The sequence below is a fragment of the Vigna unguiculata genome, chromosome 8, assembly GCF_004118075.2.
Source record: "Vigna unguiculata cultivar IT97K-499-35 chromosome 8, ASM411807v1, whole genome shotgun sequence".
NCBI lineage: Eukaryota > Viridiplantae > Streptophyta > Magnoliopsida > Fabales > Fabaceae > Vigna > Vigna unguiculata.
In genome coordinates, this window is record NC_040286.1 from 2,868,523 (window position 1) to 2,890,143 (window position 21,621).

Here is a 21,621-nt window from a genome sequence, read left to right on the forward strand (position 1 = left end):
TAATTGAATTCATTTGTTAATAGGATATAATAGTCTATCTTAATAAGATTTCGTCTTATTATTCATAATCAAACTTAGACATGTCAAAGTGAGTTAATCCGGCTCACACGGGTTGGCTCACCACGAGTCGAGTTGAAAATGAATGAACCCAACCCGGCTCATTTTATGGTGAGCCAGAAATTTTGTAACCCGGCTCAACCCACTACGGGTTGGTGGGTTAAGTGGGTTGGCTCACCAATCCACCTAAAAAAATATTTTTTTTTAGTATTCAAATATTTAAATAAATTTTTAAGTAACCCATGAGATGACAATCATAGTAAAATCAAGAACCAATGTTTTGATCATGCTCACCATCAATATATGAAGAATTGTTTCCAAGGAAGTATCCATATAGTCTAAGAAAGCATAGCTAATATTACAAATTTTCTATCATGTTATTCAACAAAATATAAATAAAAAAACTATACATTTTTGTCATGTTAATTTATAAAAAAATGTTTATAAGACGGTTGCTTGAGTAATTTACTATAAACATTATAGTTAAAGATTAAAGTATCAACATATATAACTTGACAATCAAATTAATTAAACATTCAAACTATTCAAATATTATTGAGCAACATTCTAGCATTTAAAAATATGAAATTGTAAACATATATAATAGGAGTAGTAAATAACTATTAAAAAAATTTTAAAAAAATTTAAAAATAAAAATAAAAAAAATTGTAAAAAGATGTTGGTGGGTTAAGTGGGCCAACCCACCTCCAACCCGGCTCGAACCCGTTTAACCCGTGGGTTAAGTGAGCCTGGCTCGAACCCGTGGTAAACTAGATTGGCTTACAGGTTGAAACTCATTTTAACATCTCTAATCAAACTACTCGTAATTATTCCGGGTCTTGTTGTTATTCAGAGTCTACTATATTAACTCGTAACATAATTATCTTAGTTCATATTAAGTGAACAATTTTTATTTTATTAACCAATTTTGTAGAATTAAATTAAATTTATATTAATTATTAAAATTTAAGCGAGTCTAAACTTTTACATTAAATAAAAGTAAACACCATATATATAAATATTAAAGATAAATAATTTATCGTTTTAAAATTTTGAATTAGAAGTAGTCCGTGGATTAGACTTCTATTCTATTTGTGTTTAGGTTTTCTTCATGATTCTTCTCCCAAATTCTTCTTTCAAAGATCGATCATTTATTGACTTTAATTTTAATTCAAAAGAAAGATTTTATTTGGAAAATTATATATATATATTGTATGAGCCGGAAAACATGGGCAGCGGAAAGTGGATGATAAGATGCAGTGGAGGGTGTTCGTTGTGTTGCTATTACCATTGTCATTGCTTTCTCTGATACAGCTACTACCATTCTTATTATCTCTAACTCTCACTCTTCTTTCATTTTCATAATAATGTAACCTTTTTTTCCAATAGTCATCTAAATCATAATTTCAATATCCCTTTTCCTGCTACAACCGGCCCCGCTAACTTCTTCCAACCATTTTCATGCACTCTATTTTTCTATATTTCTTATAAGTTTCGTACCAAACAAAAGATAAAACAATTTAATAGTATATAAATAGATATAAATCTTACTTTACAAGTAAATTTTATCGGATTGAATTTAAAATTCACTTCTTTTAACTTTAACTTTTTACGCATCATATGAATTCTCATGATCATGATGTAAACATCTTTCAAAGTATATGTGCAATGCACTTACACTTAAAATACTATTAAGGAGGCATCTAATCATAAAATTATTATTATTATTTACAGCGAAATTGTCAAATAAATACTATCTTATTGATAGATTTTTCATGCAATGATACATTCTCTTCCTTTGATTTTTTATAAAAGGGTGTCATTAGAGAGATATTATATATTATATATGTGACATTGAGCTCAATTAAAGTAAGGGATTGATATCACTTTTAACCAAAAATCTCGAGACATTAAGTTTATTAGTTCTTTCATGGTATAATTAGTCGTATAGTACCCAGTTTAGTGCTGGAGTTTCTAATTGGTACCCGGTTTAAAAAAAGTGTTAATTACGTACCCAAATTAGTTTAAGTGCACCAATTGAGTCCATTTAAGTTGACGCCGTTAGAAAGGTTAACGTTGACTGATACTGGTTGGTCTGTGAATTAAATTTGGAACACGTGGAAATTAATTTTTAATGACATGGAAAGCTGGGGAAGAAAATTAAATATGTCTTGTAATGAAAAATTTTAAAAATAAAAGAACGAAAATTAAAAAAAAAGGGCGACAAAGTTAAAAAAGAAGTCGCTGAAGCATGTGATAAAAACGTGAAATTGGAGAAAGGTGACACAAGGGAGACGAACTGGTGGAGGATTCTTCGTGAAGTGGTGGAGAAATTGAAGGCGACTTTTGAACACTGAAGTGGAGACTTGAGAGCGACTTGCGGGCCATTGATAACGAAAGGTTGGTATTGTATTTTTCTCTGATTTAGTGATTAGGGTTTTGATGCTAGGGTTGATTTTTTTGAAGTTGGGGATATTGGAGAACAAGTTGTTGTTGAGTGCGAGGATGGAGTAGCTAATGAAGATGTTTGTGTTGGGGATGGTGAAGAGGAGTTGGCTGATAAGGAGAATGGTGTGGGCAATGAAGAAGTTTGTGTTAGGGATGGTGAGGAGGCTTTGGCTGATAAGGTGAATACAAAAGTAATTGTACCCTTTAAATACATCATTGCCACCACTCCGCTGCTTACAAAATAAAAACAAAAACACAGAAAACGAGAGGAAGAACAAACTGAATTAGGGCACAACAAACTGTCCGGATATTGATGAAGAAGAAACTGGATTAGGGCAGAACATAGGAGAGGAAGAAGATAATGAAAAATGAGGGCCAATCTTCTTTAAATATAAATACCATGTGGAACACTGTACAATTATAATTTCAACCAGTCATCTGTTATTATTTGACACGTATCCCTTCTGCACTTCCACCTCACCACTTCCTAAACGCCGTTTGGGAATATTTAACGGTATGGACTCAATTGGTGCACTTAAACTAATTTGGGTACGCAATTGACATTTTTTTTAAACCGGGTACCAATTAGAAACTCCAGCACCAAATTGGGTACTATACGACTAATTATACCTTCTTTCATCTTATATGGTGTATAACTGTCATTTTTACTTGATATAAAACTTAAACTCACATTTAGATTATTTTCAACACTTATATATAAAATAATTGAAAGTTTTAAGGTATGAGTTACACATTTTAAATGTGAGTGTAATTCTAATATTGAATATATATATAAAAAAAGTTAAACCTTATATAAAGAAAAAAAACTTGTAAAATCTTTTTGTTTTAAATTAAAAGTTGTGTTAATCTCTTATATATATTTGACTCATATTTCATTGATATTATGTCTTTTCAATAGTTTCTGAAACTCCATCCATAATATCAAAACTCAGCGACCGTCAAATAGATATGGTTCTTCTATCAAACTCTTCCTAACTAATTAAACTTTTATAAATATAATGTTAGGAATCCAAGTGTGAGTCTAAGTCTCACATTGGCTACAAATGAGAAAGTAGAACACTATATAAGAATAAAGACCCATAAACTCATTGTCTTAAGGTTTTGGATTGAGAGTGATGTCAATACCTTATGTGGTTGGGCTCAGGTCTCATTGGTGTTGCATCTCTCCAATGATACCCTCCTTATAAACCGAACATATAAAATTAAACTTTCTTAAATGTATTCGATGTGAAACTTACTTTTAATTCATAGTTAAATTCTTAGAAGAAATGTTATCCCTACTTGGTATCAAAATTCATGTTATGGATTATTTGTATGATAATGTAGTATTGCTTATGTAAGTATTTACACATTTTTATGATATTGTGACGTATAAGTCATCATTGATTGGCACCTGAGTGAAGCGTCTATTTCCCCATCTGTTGACAACCAGTGCCAATTCACCCATATAACAACTGCGACACATCAATTTGGAATTTTTTTGTTGGTGTTCTTTCTGATTGTGATGTTTTCACAACAACAAAAATGTTGTTTTTTATTTTAATATAATTAAAAGTTAAAATGGATCTACTTGATCCTTTGAAATGAACTTATATTTTAGGGGTGCCTAATCCAAAGTTGAGAAACATTCATTTAAGATTCTGTATATTATTGGCTTTGACCATTAAATGGGATGATAGAAATTTTTTAAAAAATTCAAATAAATATTATATTAAAGTAAAATACAAAGTTTATTAAGAGGATCGACAAGTAAGAATATTAATGGAATGAGTAAGGTACATATAATAAAATATTGTACTCTATCTACTAGATAAATATTCGTCTTATACCTGTTTTCATATCTGTTATGTGGATACTCGTATATTTTTTTAATATCCACGATTATCCGCAATACTCATGGATATTTACAATAAAGAATTAAAATATTTAACATTTTTAACTATAAATTCAAATAAAATATAATACATAACATTCATAAATTTTTAATAAAATTCATATAATTCATCTAAATGATATAAAAACCCTATTTTATGAATTTGTTAACTAAAAGTTATTGTTGGAGTGAATCCATTTTCAACTCAACTTGAATTCATTAATGTGTGAGTTAAATGAGTTCACTTGAATTTAATCTATGATTAAAAATAAATTTTCTAATTTAAGTAAGAAAGATCGGCTAATGAGTTAAAATCTATTTTAATATTTTTGTCTTATTTATTACTTAGGTGATTAAGTTTTAATTAAAGTCCATTTAAAAAAAATTAAAATACTTATTGTTCGAGTATGATTTTATTCTAAAATTTTTAATGTAAAAATGTAATCATTTCACTTACCTAACAAAGGTAAAAGGTTTAATAAGAACAAATAATTATGCTACATTTATCTATGATAATATAAAAGATGTGGGATTTAGTGTAGCATGTTTGTGAAATGCGTCTTAGGGTAGATAGATTATAGTGACAGAAATTATTTGTTTAATAAATATAAAATTTAAGGAAGACTAGAATAATTGGATTGTTGTGTTCAACTTACATAAAAATAAGATTTAATTACAATAATTTAAGACATGAAATAATGTATATTATATTCATTAAGATCTCAAATAATGTTAATAATTAGTTTTGGCAAACGTGATTATAATGGTTAAAAAATTTACATAAAAAATTAAGAAGACTGAGTCCAATATCATGAGTTGTCAATCCATTAACAGAGAAAGTACTTACATGTTGTTACTATTGAAGGTTGTGAAATTACAGCATGGCAAAACAACAGTGAAACTAGAATTAGGTTAAGTCCTTCGAAAAAGACAAACAAAATTCAAAGTTCACCTTTCCAGAAGTTAAATTTAGAGGGAGAGAAAAGTACCGTGATGAATATGATGTTCAAAAATCAAATTCATCACTCAATAAAACTTTTTTTATTTCCTGTTCCTAAAAAATATATATTCATTGCATATATACTATTTCTTATATAATTTAGGCTTAAATACATTTTTTATCCTCATTTTCGTAGTGTTTGTTGCGGATGGTTCTCATTATAACATAATGTTTAAAACGGTCCTCATTTTTACCGAATGTTTAAAATGGTTCTCATTCTCGCAATTCGTGTTTTATTTTGTCTTTTTCTATAACGTTGTTCAAATCATTAACGAAACATTGTACAAGTAGCATGGTTTGTATTAGGGTGTGTTATGTGTACTATACATACAAGCTGTGTCACCTGTACAATGCTCTGTTAATGATTTAAACGGCATTACAGAAAAGGACCAAATAAAACATAAATTGCGAAAATAAGGATCATTTTAAACATTCGGTAAAAATGATGACCATTTCAAATATTCTGTCAAAATGATGACCATCCGCAACAAACACTATAAAAATGAAGAAAAAAAAAACTATTTAAGCCTATAATTTATTATTTTTATTTGTCTACAGTAATGTTTCTTTACCATAAATTTTAGAAGAGGACAAAATTAGTGCTCATTTCATTCTCTTCATTTTTCTCTTTCTTACATACGTGTACATGAAAAGAACCAGAGGTAAATATATAAGCTACTTAAATATAATGCTCAAACAATTATCCACAACAACTCAATAATTTAGGAAATTAAAGGATATAGAACAGGCTGCAGAATGTAAGATTAGCGTTTTAACTTTTTATTGTTGGGATATAAAATGAAATTTATGTGTAAGATAACAATATCATATCTTTAATTATATATTGGGTTAAGAAATGAAATTTAATTCTAACTCAATTTCACAAAATCGATTTGTAAAGTGATGTTTATACCTAATGAATGGTCTGTTAGGTTCTAATTCATGACTCTAATATTATGCTAAGAAATAAACTTTAAACCTAACTCAACCTCATAAAATTAAATTGTAAAATAAAATTTGCATTTATTTATATACTATTTAACACGACCTTATCTCTAATCGATGTAGGATTTCCAAGGTATTATAACACCTCACGATCAACCTTGATAATTTTATCATTCAATTTTTTTTTCTTTTCATTTTTATATTTTGTCAATTAATTTTCAAACAATTTACGGTTAATTGTATAAGGGTAAATTAATATATTTAAAAAGTTAAATCAAAATAATGTGTCTATTAACCGATGCGTGTATGGTGTTTTATTTTTTATTTTTTTTCAAAACTTCATATCATGCAAAGGCTATTAAACATGTGATATAATAACATCCAATAAATTAACTTAGGTTAAAATTGTTCATTAAAAAAATTAATTGTGAAAAATTTTATAATTTTTTATTATATAAAACAATCTATTTCATATATAATTAAATTATAATAGATTTATGGATCTTCCAGGAGAGAATTTACTGGGGAGGCAAATAACGTCAAAGATACCTTAGACCAATTCATATAAGAATTTACATCACTTCTAACTCAAAATCTTAATGTAATAGGTTTATAGGTATTCATCCTTATATAATGCTCAAGTTTATCATTTCACTAAATGTGGAACTTAGGCCCACAATTGAATTCCGAACAATCTCCCCCTCAAGCATGAATTCCTTCACATTGGTACACTTTCCTTCCAGTGAAAGTATTCGTGCCGTCTTAATGGATACATTTACTTGAACCTTCTCTCAGGAAGACTTTTGATATGGAAATCATATTGTACTCATATCAGTCAATCTCTAAAACAAATTTTTGACTCTAATACTATTGATGGATCTATGAAAAAAAAAATTCATGGAGACATAATCCAACTCATATAAAGAATTGACGTCACTTTCAAAAAAAAAATCTTAGAACAGTAAAATTATAAATCTTCCTCCTTGCATGTGATCAAATTTCTCATTTTTCCTAAATGACACTTAAATTCACAACATAGATAAATAAAGTGTAAACCCTCATTTTATAAAATTAACTTAAAGTTTGAAGTTATTTTTTGAAATAGTATGAGAAGATTTCATAATAAAATTTGTAAAACATATTATATCCTTTTTGTTATTAAATTTCTCTTATTTGTACATTTAATGTTCTCAATAAAAAAGAATGTTTTAGTTATTAAAGCATGTAAAAATGATAAATATCTAAAACTAGTGATGAAAAATGGTATTAAATTTAAATGAGAAGAGAAAAAAGAAAATGATTGGTGGATAGTTTAGCATCACCAGTGTCATTCCTTCATTAATTAATCATTTTTTGCCACTTCTTAATCATCTCAATAATTGAGGTCATTATGAAAGACCACCAATATGACCCTTTTGCTTAGATTGGTGGAAATTGAAGCTTAATATTTGACTTTGATGATTTGTGATTTGTACTATTGATGGGGTGTGAAAGGGAAAGAAAGGTTGATGGTGGAAAAAGGAAGCAAAGGGTTTGAATTGGTAGACACTGTTGCAATAACCAATCTTTGACTTTTCCGTATCAAAGGGGACCAAACTCCTCCATACTCATACTCTGTCATATTACTCTACCTTTTCTCACCACCTATAATATTTTATTTTCTCACAATTATCTCAAATTTTTTAAGTTTTAAAAAGTAAATTTTAGATTTAATTCAATCCTATAAATTAATAAAAATAAAATTATTGTTAGACATGTTTTCAAAACTTTAAAATTAACATGAACAATCAAGTTAAATTATTCATTCTTCATTGAAATTCCACTTTTAATTTTTAATATATTTATTCATGTTTTAAACTTAAATTTTGACCAAATATAATTTTAATGATAATTTAATAACAGTCAAATAAAAATAAATAAATTTTACTAAAATATACTTCAAATAAATTTTATATGTTTTTAACAAATAATCTACTTCTTATTTTATCTTTAATAAATACGGGGTCTCTAATTAAAAAAGTCAACATTTATAAATTATTTATCAATAAATTTTTGTAAATTATGAGTATGTTTTTGCAGACATGTCATGAGTATTATTATTTTAGTGTCTTTTTCTATCTTTTCAATTTCTCTTTCTTTTGGTTGATAGTATATCACTATAACAGTAGAAATAACGTATGAGTCATACATCATGATTTGAACTGCTCGTATGTACGTGGACAGTATCTGATTGGTCATCCTTTATTATCATGTTTAATTTTTTCCAAAATTTGATGTTTTCATTTTTATTTTTAATTATATCTCCATCAAAAACATTTTCGTTCTTAAATATTTCTTTCATCAAATTATTTCTTATTCACTCGTATAAATATTATCACAATATCATTTAGTATTATGCTTTTAGAGGCTAATTAAGAAATTGGTAATGTGTAAGAAAGATTAGTTAAAAAACATTTAGAAGTTGTTACCTGATTTATGCACATCCTTTATGAAGACTAATTAGACATATTTAGAAGAAGTTAATAAGACTTTCGTAATAAATAAAGATTAAAAGGAATACGTATAGGATTTAGAGAGGCTAAGTAAAAAATGAAAACTACACAAAATAACTATTTAGTAAAAAGAAAATTAAACATGTTGAAGACTAAACCCTCAATTAAACCTTACCATATTGTCACTTGATTTTCAGATGGAACATGAGACTTTTTCCAAAATAAGTACTTGGATTTGTAATCATTATTTTAGATTTGGTCTGTGTAGTATGTTTTATTGCAGCAATTTATGTTGACGTTTTTGTAACAACAGACATCGTAAGGTAGAGAGTAAATAAAAATAAATATCACACAGTTGGACAAAAAAGCACTGTATTTTTAGTTCTTACTTACACATCATGCTTACTTTTAATTTAATTCCTACACTTTATAGTATCTTCACATCAATAGTACATACAGTCTTGTAATATTAACAAACATTTGGGACAAACTAGAAATGATTGCATAAGTAGAGAGCAAGTGAATTTTTTCTTTTTTTTTTTCTTTAGTATACCCCAATTAAAAACAAGTGGTCTAAAATAATAGAGTTCAAAGTTTGAACAGTAAGATTTTGGATTTGAGTCTAATGGTATGAGTCTGTGAAGCAGTGAAACAGTAGATCTGTGATTGGTGAGAATGAAAGAAAAAAACATGTTTACTGCATCAAATTGCAGTATAAAAAAAAGGCAGAAAAGATGTCAGAAAAGAGCATTTAGATTTAGTGCATGATGTTGGGGTCTAAGTCCTAAATTCCATGATGATTGCATTAACATAAGAACAGTGTTTTGGTTTGTTTATTTAAGATGGATTAGAGAGATGATTAAGATGGATAAGCGGAGTGGTTAACAGAGCAGAATGCATTAGAAAGCTGCAAAGGGACACATTGTATTAAAAGAGAGGGACCAATTGGAGTCAGACCAGAATCATGTAGTGGCCCTATGATCTTTACATAAAGTCACATTTCATTGTCAATCCACGCACAAGAAAAAATAAAAAAAGATACAGAGAGGTTCAATGGCTTATTGAAATGTGGTAGGGTCACTCACTAATTTTCTTTAATTCATAAATTCTATATAGTAAATGGGCATGAAACCAATCTAGGAAAGCAAGGTTTTATTATTCATTGATTGATTCTAAACAAGTGTTTGTTTGTTTGTTTGTTTTTTTACTGTTGAATGGTTTGAATGGTTTGAATTGCATAGTACTGGTACATACAATAAGCTACATACATATCAGATTTGAAGGCTAATGTTACCCAAATGTGACAATATTTTCTCCACTGAGTGGGGTATGGTGTTGTCCTAAGTACTATATGGATTTTCTACCATTTGGACGAGGTGAGTTTTTGTCACTAAGAGCAAATTGTACCTGTGTGCCATTTCTGAATCTGAATTGTACTCCATCAACTCCCTACCATCCTCATGCTTTTTCTTTTCTACACTGTCCTCTCAACCCTTGAGTGGTTCACTTTCTGCATTAAATTTCACTCTCACGTAACTTTCAATTATCTTTATAGGGGAAACTCTGATACCACACGGCTAACATTTTTGCACTTCAATGTGTTTTTTAGACTAAGGGTCTACTTAGATTTAACTCAAATCAACTTTCATCTTTCATTATGCAGATACATGCATGATTAATGATATCCTAATGTCACTAAAATGTTGTTTAGTGAACAATTGTGATGTTTCCCAGAAAACATGACTTGTGACTAAAGAGAAGACAGAAATCAAGTAACATGCTATATTTTATTGTAAGCAGAGATGGTTGTTATTAGTGACACATTCAAATCAGGTGCTCATTAGTGGTTTCTTTCAATGAAACGTGGGTGTGTCTAGCTCTATGAGGAGACTTACATTTATGGAAGTTGTAGTACGAGAGAAGAAACAGGTACTGAAGATGGTAATTTATGTCAAAATGAATAACCAAACTAAACTAAACAATGACTTGATTTGAGACAGTTCCACATTAAAACTTAAGAAATTGTAAAGGGTCCTAAAACTTTGTGGTGTGGCATGTCATGTTGTAAGTAGTACTTTCTGAGCTCCCTGAGATGAGTTGAGAGTTAAATATTGATTGGTGGGTGAGACACATATAAATGAAGTGAGAAAGTGTGGTTTGTTGGTTGTTGCAAAGCAAGCACAATATTTGAGGGTGTGGAAGAAGAAAGGAGAGGGAGCAGAGTGCATTTATTGTGGAGTCAAATTGCGAGGGTAGTAACCATTAATAGAAACAAAAATCTAATCATTAAAGTATCATTAGTTGTGACTTGGCCAAATTAAGATTAACTTTTGTCCTGAAAGGACAGCACTATGTTTTGATGGGAGCAAAGTAATGCAATGCAATGCAATGGTGCCATAAATCATAATCTCTCGCCTTATCACATTCTCTCACTCTTTCACTACCAGACACTCTCGTACACACACGTTCACAAGGCCAACTGGCAATATTGATTCATTCGCATAAAGATAAAATAAGAAGGCGAAAGGATTGTGCAAAAGGACAGAACCAGTTTACAATTCTTAGGCAATTCCTCTCTCTTTCTTATTATTTTTTTTATCAATCCTCCTTTTACTCCTTTTCTTTCTTCTGCTCAGAAGAAGAACTACATAAGAAGAAGCACAAGTCTAGGTTCTCTACCACTACTATATCATCTTTCATCTTTCATCTTTCACTTGATCATATTTCGTATCAGACAGACAGATTGAACATCTATAAAAACAACACCAACCTTGGTGTCTGGTTGTAGTATAGAAGAAAGAAAAAGGGTTGAATGGATTATCATATATCTTCTGCTTCACAATACAGTAGTGGTAGTGAATCCGGTTGGACCCATTATTTGGACCAATCTTCTCTTTCTGAAAATTACTTGCAGAGGAGAAGTGGGGTGGTGGAGGATGAAGGAAAGGGAGGAAGAATGGAGGAGGAGTCTGAGGAAGATTTGTCCATGGTGTCTGATGCTTCTTCTGGGCCTCCACATTATGATAACGAATACTGTTGTCAGAATTGGTATCCTTGCCTTTCTTCTACAACCAAAGAGAAGAAGGTCAAAGAATATGGCAGAAGTCAACAGTCTTCACCTCTCGATGACACTGCAAGCTCTCCGTTTTTCAACTATCCCGTGGAGAGTAACAAGGTTAATTTCACTGTATGCGCCAATGGTTTCTGCTTAGCAGTCAAAAAAAAAATTGCTAATGAGTTGGTTCTTTTGTTGTTGAGCAGAAGCAAGAGAGTTTCCCCGGGAATGGAGAAGTGGAGAGTGCATTGGATTTTTCTCAATGCGTATCTGCGACAAGAATAAAGGTACAACTCAAGTTCTAGTGCTGATTATTTTGTCAAATTTTTCTGTTATGTTATAAGTAAAAGCATTAGGCCTTTGCATGGAAAATTTTGATTGCGTTGAGCTAAATTTATTGATCTGTGCAGAAAAAGACAAAATTCCAGAAGCACTTCAGTTTCTTGGAGAGGTCTCTAGCTGGAAAACTTGGGTCAGAGGAAGAAGGTGAAGATCATTATGTTTTGTTAGTGAGAGAGGAGTGATGGGAAAATATGCTAACAAGGGTTTTGTTATGTGTTCTGATCAGGTGGTTTTGATGAAGAAGGGAAATGAGTTTACTTTGATGTAGCCCTTGTCACTGTTGTTGCTGCATTGCTGTGGAAAGAGAGACCAGAAGAATGGATGTCAAAGGAGAGAAGCTACTCAATGTCTGGCAAAGGCAAAAGGAACTCCTTTTTTTTTCAAAATATTTTAAAAAAGAAAAGCTCTTATGTTGTAATTTTACCCCTTTTTTTTTAATGTGCTCGTATGCTACTGCTGCCTATGGTATTGGGAGCAACCTAAGAGAATATAGGAAACTGAATAAGGTTTGTGTCCTCCATTTTCTTTTGTTGTCATTAGTGGCAGGCATCTCTGGGACCTCCCAGGTCGTGTTCTTTTGATACTATTCACAAACTCTTCCTCATATGGTATTCACTGTTCTTCCTTTTTCTCCAGTAATAATAAACACAAAACAAAACTGAATTAACTAATTCACCACTGAACACAGCTAGGTAGGAAGAGAGGCAGAGGAAAAGGAAAAGTCACTTCACCACCATGAACTTAGCATATATCAAATCCAAAGGCCTAGTAATGAGTAGTGACCCACTTTATTAAGTTGAGCCACAGCCAGTGCCAGCCTAGCTCACAACCACTTTGGGTGGGTAAATGTGGCAAGGTAACTTAACTTCACACCCCAAATGGACAATGTATCCAAATCCAACCAAAAGCCAACCTTCATTTTCGGAACAGCCCCACCACCTTCTGAAAACTATCCCACTTCAAATCTCATCCATTCATAACACTCGGTACAATTATTCAACTTTTGTTTTGCTACGATATCCAACAAAATCTTTTATTCGTAGTTTTTATATCCTCAGACTCCAACCAACTGCATGGATCTACTACAAAATAACTCAGATATTTGGAAACGGACAAACACATTATTTCACCTGTCATTCTTACTTTATTCTCTACTATTTAATTAATCATTCTAATTCGAAATTACAGTCTTCCAACTCTTTCGATGCCAACCATGGAACACTCGCGTAGCTTTCCAACTTATACACCCAACTACAAAACTCTAAATATAAAAAATTAAGTTGCTTCAAGATTCTCCCAAACACAATTCCTACGCAAGTTTTTAATGACGAGAACAACTATTAAATATCTAGAGAAATTTAAACATATTTATTAGATGTAAAACTAAATACATTCTTCTAATTTTATTACATGTGTCATACGAGTATATCCTATCCACAACTCATCTTGAGTTTACTGAAAATAGTTTCAGTTTACTCTTTATTTACTCCATCCGATCAATACACTAGGCATGTGTAACAGCCTTTATGCAATTTCCAAAATACTTCAGAGAAAATCAAGGAAAAGAAAAGAACTTTCAAATTAAAAGGATATAATTACAACTAAATCGCCCGAAATCTTGTTATGAAAGCTATCCCTACTACACATATTGATGAAGTCCTTGTTTATACAACAAACTATTTTTATATGAAATTTTAATTACATAATAATCATGTAGCATGAGAAGTGTCAAGATTATAATACATAAAAGCAGCCAAAATTAATCTGGGAATTGATCAAGAGTAAAAGTACAGAAATTGTGTAGATAAAAAAATGTAAATTGAAGCTATTACTAATGGAACAAAATTGATTATGATAACACAATACACGATTCTAGATCCTCCCAACCATGAAGAGACAAAAAAGAAAAACAAGGGACTTTTATCCCCATCATATCCCCTCAAAGCTGAGAACAATTCTCTAAGTTGCTTAAAGCTCATGTCCCATATATATGTCTGTGGACCGGTGGGGCTTCTAAACTCTTGACCACTTGCAACCATGGTTTGTCTACTATAAATAAGGAATTTTTTGACGTATGAGCTAAAAATAAAACAGGATTCTCTAATGGTAGAACTTGAAAGTTCCTCCTAACAGGCTTATCTATTGGTAAAACTTCAAACTTCCTCTTAGTCCCCTTCTTAACACTAAAATATTGTAAATTCCCAGCCCTTGAATCTTGTGTGTTAAGCATATCACCTTCATCTTGCTCCACAGGCAAACCAAAGTCAATCAAGCACATTGCCCTGAACATGGAATAATTTTGAAACATGAGAAAATGATCCAAAAATAAATAAATAGAAAAACAAAAATATTTCGTAGTTCTAATTTGAATCAGGAATGGTTTAATAATATCACAATTCTGAAACCAACTGACTTAAGGGTTAACTTTACATGTATCATGTGTCTGAAACCCACAGACATAGATATCACATTACTGTCTGTTTGTTGAAGATATCAGGAAAAACAGAGACAAACGTAGGAGCAAATCTAAAAAACTATGTATATCACGGAATTACTAAACAGGACGAAATTCTATATATAGTATGTATATATATATATATGAAGCTTCACAACAACATAATTTAAAGAATACCTAAAACAAAGGGGGCACGAGTAATAAAGTAATAGGGCGCTCATAACATGTAAAAAATATTGATAATTCCACAAATGGAAGTTGTCAATTTCGTATTAACAATGAAAAGAAAAAGGCATATACCTGGAGCTGTAGACAACAACCGAAGATGATATTGCCGATGGAGAAGATGAAGCTTCTGCTGGAGGGAATGAAAGCCCAATAACTTCACCAGGAAATTCCTGATATCTCCTAGGAAGAGCAAAAGTATGTCGTTTTGACCATTCCCCTAACTGCTTGGCCTCTACGTCAAGTGCATACACTTGATTTGATGATGTTGTAACTATCAAAACGTTGTCATTCTGGGGTGGAAATCCACCAGCTGTAACAGAGGCGCCATCTAATCTTGAAATGAACCAGTGCTGGCTGCAACACAAGCAGGTTTATTACAACAAGATATCAATATCAAATAATTCATGCAATCAATGCCAGAAGAAAAGCACACCCGACAAAAGAGGAGAAAGAATAACACCCTTTGCTATTTTACAACACCTAATCAGAAGACGTTATACTACAGAACTACCACGGCAAAAGTAGCAAACGTCCAATCAAAGCTTTATGAAGATTGTCCAACAACTATTTGTGTCTCCCCAAAAGTTTATTTTATTTTCAAATTTCTTATCAAAAATAAAATGACCAGCTATCTCCAGAGAAGCAGCAATTGCATTAATGGGTATCCAGAGTTAAAAAGGAAAGATTAAGCAAATTAGAAACCTCACCTTTGTATCTCCAGGTTAAATACATATATATCCCCAAAACAGTTCACAGCTGCCAACCATTGCCCATCAGAACTAGAAAACAATCTCGTTATTGGTGGCTCAGTTGGAGGCAAATCCTCATCCTGAGACTCACGACGGGGGGTAAAAGTATGCACTAACTCAGACTTCACAACATCCACAACCTACAGCATTTAAAACCGTTATGTTTCAACAAAACAAATTTTTACAGCCTAAGATCATAATAATTAAAACAATTTGGAAACCACTGACAAACAAACCAATAAATAAACTTAGAAGTTAACTGAACAAACCAATATATATTAGGAAACCATATAGCAAACAACAAGAACAAGTACTCATGCATTTGCAAGTGAAGAGGGCATTGTTCAAAAGCAAAAAGTATCAACAAAACATACATCTTTACAACTTAAGATCATAATATTTTAACAAAACAATTTGGAAATTACTGACAAGTAAATTAATCAATAGATAAACTACATGCTATGAAAACCAATGTATAGCAAAGAATAACATTATACAATAACTGATCATGCATTTGCAGGCAGAATGAAAAGTGTTCAATAAATCACAAATAATAAAGAAAAACTTCTGTAGATTTTTCTAGGAGGATGTGGCAGATTCACAGTTGGGTCAGACTACAGACCCTATCTGTAGAGCAATATCAAACAAAGTACATTCCCTAACAACAATCTTCAGGTTTAGGTGCAAAAAGTAACCGAGGTCAAGCAAAGAAGGGGCAAGAATATTAATAACAACCACATTTTGGACATGTTCAGAAATTCTGACAAGCAAAAAGATCTTCCAATATTAAGCAACCATACTCCACATAAAACACAAAATTAACTATGAACAGATATGAAGCATGTCACTGGCTTACATATATCCTTCTGTCGCAACCTGCTACTATCAACTTGGAAGAGTCGTGAGAAAAAACCATAGAGTGGGCAAATGGTAATCTCTGAGGAAGCTCCCTTCTATCAACATTCCATGTGATTTTTCCCACTTCACACCTTCTCAGTTCCAAAAGACTAGGCCTTTTATGATCAGAGTATGCAAAGAGCGCCCCTGAATTAGAAATGGTGCTGCAAATTATCTTTCGAGATGCCTTACTCTTGACTCGAGCAACTATTTCGGTCTTTGTAAGGCCCCCAGGGGTGGAAACATTTTTAAGCGGTAGCAAATGAACATCTATGTGCTTTGATGATTGGACTAAAAGCATTTTGGATTGATTAAAAATAGAATTGAGCACTAGTTGAATGGGTGTCCTTTGGGGTGCCGGACAGATGTCGTGAGGAGGGAACTGGGTGAATTCTTTGACTGGGTAGGCAAAAAGTTTTGTGTCATCCCCTGCTGATATAAGCATGGGAACGCCCAAATGAGCCCACTTATGGTAACTAAAATCAGTGGGCTTCCTGGCACCTCGACTTCTCTTAATCCTCTTCTCTGGGTTAATTTCAGGGTTAATATCACCTACACAAAAAAGCACAGCTAAGTAACAGAAAATGGAAAATATATAAACAAAAACTAAAGATACTGCTTCTTTGGATAAACTTTTCAACAGCAAAAAACACTTGTTTTTGGTATTCAAAAGAACTTCTGGAAAACTATTTCAATTTTTCTCATTAAAACAAAAAATTTAAAAAGCTCATCCAAACAAGCTAATAAATATATGAAGGATAAATAACAAAAAATATAGACCTTCAGGACTTATCGGTACAGCAACAGAAAGGGCCCTGATGTCGTGTGTATGAGACCTTACATGGTGAATATAGATCCATCTCTTCGTCATAGAAGAATAGTTGACATCATCAGCTGATGCTGCCTGACTATCAGAAAGCTTGTAAAGAATAACCTGCAAACAAATAAACTAAACCAACATTATTATACTTCACACCTGTAACAGACAAAGTAAGGAATAACACTAATTGATTCAAAAATTAATGAATAAAGAATAACAGAACCATATGCTGACATTACTCTTGAGAGAATACAAAATTCAGAACTCAATAAATTAGACACCCTAAAATATGACCAACAATGGACCTTGACCAAGAACAATTCGAGAAACAGTTACACATACTTAGATGATGCAGCATAGGTAACACATAACCAAACAGCTATATACAATAATTTTCCTGTAAAGTAATGGAGAACACTATGACTTGCTTTTGAATAAATGTAGAAATACAAGACCAAGCTAAAGCTGTACACTATTTTAACATGTATATTTAATCTTCCTTTTCAACTGTCTCACTAAATCATGCTTATCTAACCTACACGAACACATCCAATGCACGCAGTGCACATGACAAAATTACACTAAATGCTAAATATCAAAAACCAAATGACTATAAATATCAGTGTTTGGAAAACATCATTGTTATCTTGTATTGACGAAAATGCACAGCTACACATTGACCCAAAAAGGTCATAGCAATCATCTTCGATCCTTGGCAAGAAGTTCATTACTTCAAGTGCCAAACATCCTACACAAGAAAATGGAATGGAACTACCTCTCTAGTGGTTCAACTTCTGATTTCTGTTCATTTATTCTTTATCATTATACTATTTAAACCATTTAACTCTACTATTATTTGCATTTTGGCATTTGTGTGTGTGGACAATGAGAACAACAAAACATCTTATACACTTCCATGTGGCAACACCACATATTAATGGACAAGATAAAAAATGCTGAGGAAAATATACGGTCACTACTTGAATTTGACCTCAACAATGACAAGACAACAGTGAAAATAATATCGTATACATGTGTGAAGAAAATAATGCGTGAGGTCAAAGGTAAGTTTCCAAATAACATCAAAAGCGAACATAAGAAGCCAATTTCAACTTCGAAGATGAATTACTACGGTTTCACAAGAATTGACAACTAATAAAACGTGTTACCTGACCATCAGAACCAGCTGAAAACACCCTATTATGAGTAGGAGCTGCAGCCAGAGCAAATACATGTCCCTTATGTAAAGAATGTGCTTGCAAGAGGGTTCCATGTTGGCTGTCCCAAAACTGGACACTACCACTGCTGTCCGCACTGACAAGTGTACCATTCCTACAAAATGACTATCTAATGAGCGACAAGAGTTTGCAAATTGGAAGAAATCTACCATCAAAGTTATAACAAGATCGTGTACGTGGATTGCAGATGTATTCATATTAGTAAATTCAAAGACAATTCAACAAAGCATGCTATCACCTTAAAGACAGTAATGACCATATGCAAAGTTCTTGCCCACTGCCCAACCCTCCAAGTCCAGCTGTAATCCTGTAGACTTCATTGCCCAATGTAGCATTCCAGCAACGAATCAAACTGTTAAGAGTCAGACAAGAAAAATAAATAAGGGTACACTCGGACACCACTAATAAAATGTAGACTATGTTGCTAGATAGATCTAGTCTTTTTTTTTTTGCAAAATGGAGCATACAATTTGGCTTCTATAAAGGACAAAAACAAATTGATGCTAAGCTTCAAGCAACTTTAGCAGCGCACACAGTGATCTTTTTATCAATCATAAATTCAATACATACCCATCACTGCTTCCTGAATATATGTAGTTAGCATCGGCACTCCAAGTCACACTTAAAACTCGTCCTGTAAACCGTAAAAAAAAAAAACAAACTCTTAATGGGCACACACATACCAAATTGGAAAACTGCTACACGACAAATAACTCGAGGAAAATCTCACCTGTGACCAGGGGGAAAGATTTTACAAGAATAAATTCATCAGTGTCAGAGATTTCATAGATTCTCAATCTTCCATCATTAAAACCAATCGCCACGCGTGGAAGCTCCCGATAAGAACGCTCAAGAGGACCAGGCGAATGAGAATCATCATCACTATCACTGCTCTCATGTTCACCAAAATCATGGAAACCGTTCCCATTTTCGGTCACCATCCCCATACGTCCATCCTTACTCTCATCATTTACCTTGTCATCTACAGGAAACTTCATCGCCATTTGCCAGATTGAGACTTCAGATTTCAGCACTGTCTGCAAGCACCACGTGTACAATTAGTCAACCCACACAATAAACTCAAACAATTCAACTTTCAAAAAAAAAAACAAGAAAATCAGTCATTCGTAACACCCTAAACATTACCCACACAACAAACCAAAAACATATTCAATAAAACAACCAAGAACCACACGTAACCTAACCCTCTGAGGAATAGGACTGTCTCTAAATTGGTGTTTCAGTTAGTATTGGTCCTCACTCTACAGCAAGAAAGAAACACGTAAAAATGTCCACATTGGTGCTTCGATCATTGCCAAATAAGATAACTCCATTATATGATATACCTCCTGCTTCAAGTTGAAAAGATCCCACCTAGAAACCGTTCCATCGACGTTGGACGAAAACAAACGGCTTCCGTCGACGCCGCCAGGGCACCAAACAAGCGACGTCACTCTTCCGTTAGGGCTTCCGTGAATAGTCTGCAATTGCCAAAACCAATGCATCAGAACTCACTCAAACACTCACAGAGAACAGAATCGAGAGAAAAAAGGATCGCCTTAAGTTATGAGTTAGTTAGGTGGTTACCAGCTGACAGTGCCAGCCGATGGCGCCGGGAGAAACCAGCCAGATTTCAAGCGAGCCATCTTGGCGAGCCGCGGCAACTCGGGCGCCGTCGATGGTTGTGGCTAGTGCCACAACCGGCGAAGGTCTCCAATCGACGGACCTTACCCTGTAGGTTTCGACCATGGAGCCTCACCCCAAAACGGCGCGCAACGCAATTTGGAGAGTGGTTTAGAGAGAGAAGAAGAGGAGGAAGAGGAAGAGAAAGAGAAAGGGAAAGGGAAAGAGGTTTAGGGTAGAAGAGAAACCCAAGGCGGCCATAGTTATTAGTTAGGTTTTGTTTTGAGGTTTAAGCGCGGACTTGGATTGGATTGAATGGATCCGAATATGTTTCGGGTTTGGTATCTCAGGCCCATCAAGCTTCTCTGACTTTTTTTTTCATCTTTTTATTTTAAAATGTCAAATATATTAACTTAAGAAAAAAGTTATTTCTTATAGTTTAAAAAGTAAATTACCTTTCTATAGTAATTTTTGTGGTCTATGAGAGGTTTTCCTAATTATTTGTCTAATAAGATCGTACATCAAAAAGATGGTTAATGGTAATGATAACTTATTAAAACTTATTAATAAGTTGTTTGATGGCAATGAAATGATAAGATAAAATAATTATTAGATTATTTGTAATAGTAGTACATGTTTGTGTCTTCCAAGTTTGTTTTATCTTAGACGATAAGAAAATACATGCGCCCGTTTTTTTTCTTTCATTTTTTTATAATAAAAAATAATAAAATTATTATTATTGTTATTATTGTTATTATGTTATACTTATAAAATAAATATAAATAATTTTTATAAATAGGTTTGTAAATAATTTTTATTTATTTTACAGGTAATTTTTTAATTAAAAATGATTAAATAAAAAATTGTTAAATTTAAAAAAACAGTCACTTAAAGATTGTAATTGATGAAATATTTATTTTAATTTAAAATAATTTTATTTAGATGATAAAATTGAAAAATAAATATGAACACAAATAAAAAAATCTTTATATATAAATATAGATATTTATAACAATTAATATTACATAATATATGTAATAATTTTGACACTTAACATTTAAATTTAATATGTCGATTGTTCGGATAATGTGCATGTTTGATATTTGAAGAAGAAATCTTTGATTATATTCTACTTGGCCTCCTTGCGGAGTTAGATTAGTTTGAAGAGAAATTTTAAAACATTTGAAAATCATGTTCTTGGAAGGAAAAAAAAAACTCTAAATAAATATTAATTAAATGATTAATATTTTAATGCTGTAAAATTTCACATTTATAATATTTTAGTCTTTAAATTAATAATATGTTTATTAATTTAATATTTTTTTCTGAACATTAATTTTTTCCCTATCTAATTATTGTATGCTTAAATATATTTTAA

At 31.9% G+C, this 21,621-nt stretch overlaps 2 protein-coding genes across 2 annotated transcripts; one reads left to right on the forward strand and one right to left on the reverse strand.

Annotated features, from left to right (window-relative positions):
* The first annotated feature begins 11,253 nt into the window (after positions 1–11,253).
* On the forward strand, positions 11,254–12,844 carry LOC114193792. Its single transcript, XM_028083732.1, has 4 exons — positions 11,254–12,011; positions 12,098–12,178; positions 12,302–12,377; positions 12,460–12,844. The coding sequence occupies exons 1-4, from the start codon at positions 11,649–11,651 to the stop codon at positions 12,483–12,485; spliced, it is 546 nt and encodes a 181-aa protein (XP_027939533.1). The 5' UTR covers positions 11,254–11,648; the 3' UTR covers positions 12,486–12,844.
* A 1,138-nt stretch (positions 12,845–13,982) lies between these two features.
* LOC114194395 (WD repeat-containing protein PCN-like) lies at positions 13,983–20,512 on the reverse strand. The gene is made up of 11 exons (XM_028084582.1): positions 20,208–20,512; positions 19,967–20,101; positions 19,351–19,657; positions 19,191–19,254; positions 18,859–18,972; positions 18,552–18,714; positions 17,343–17,496; positions 16,522–17,114; positions 15,624–15,805; positions 14,989–15,270; positions 13,983–14,515 (listed from the first exon to the last, which is right to left on the reverse strand). Exons 1-11 carry the CDS (start codon positions 20,367–20,369, stop codon positions 14,209–14,211), a joined length of 2,463 nt encoding a protein of 820 aa, XP_027940383.1. The 5' UTR covers positions 20,370–20,512; the 3' UTR covers positions 13,983–14,208.
* Positions 20,513–21,621: the final 1,109 nt, after the last annotated feature.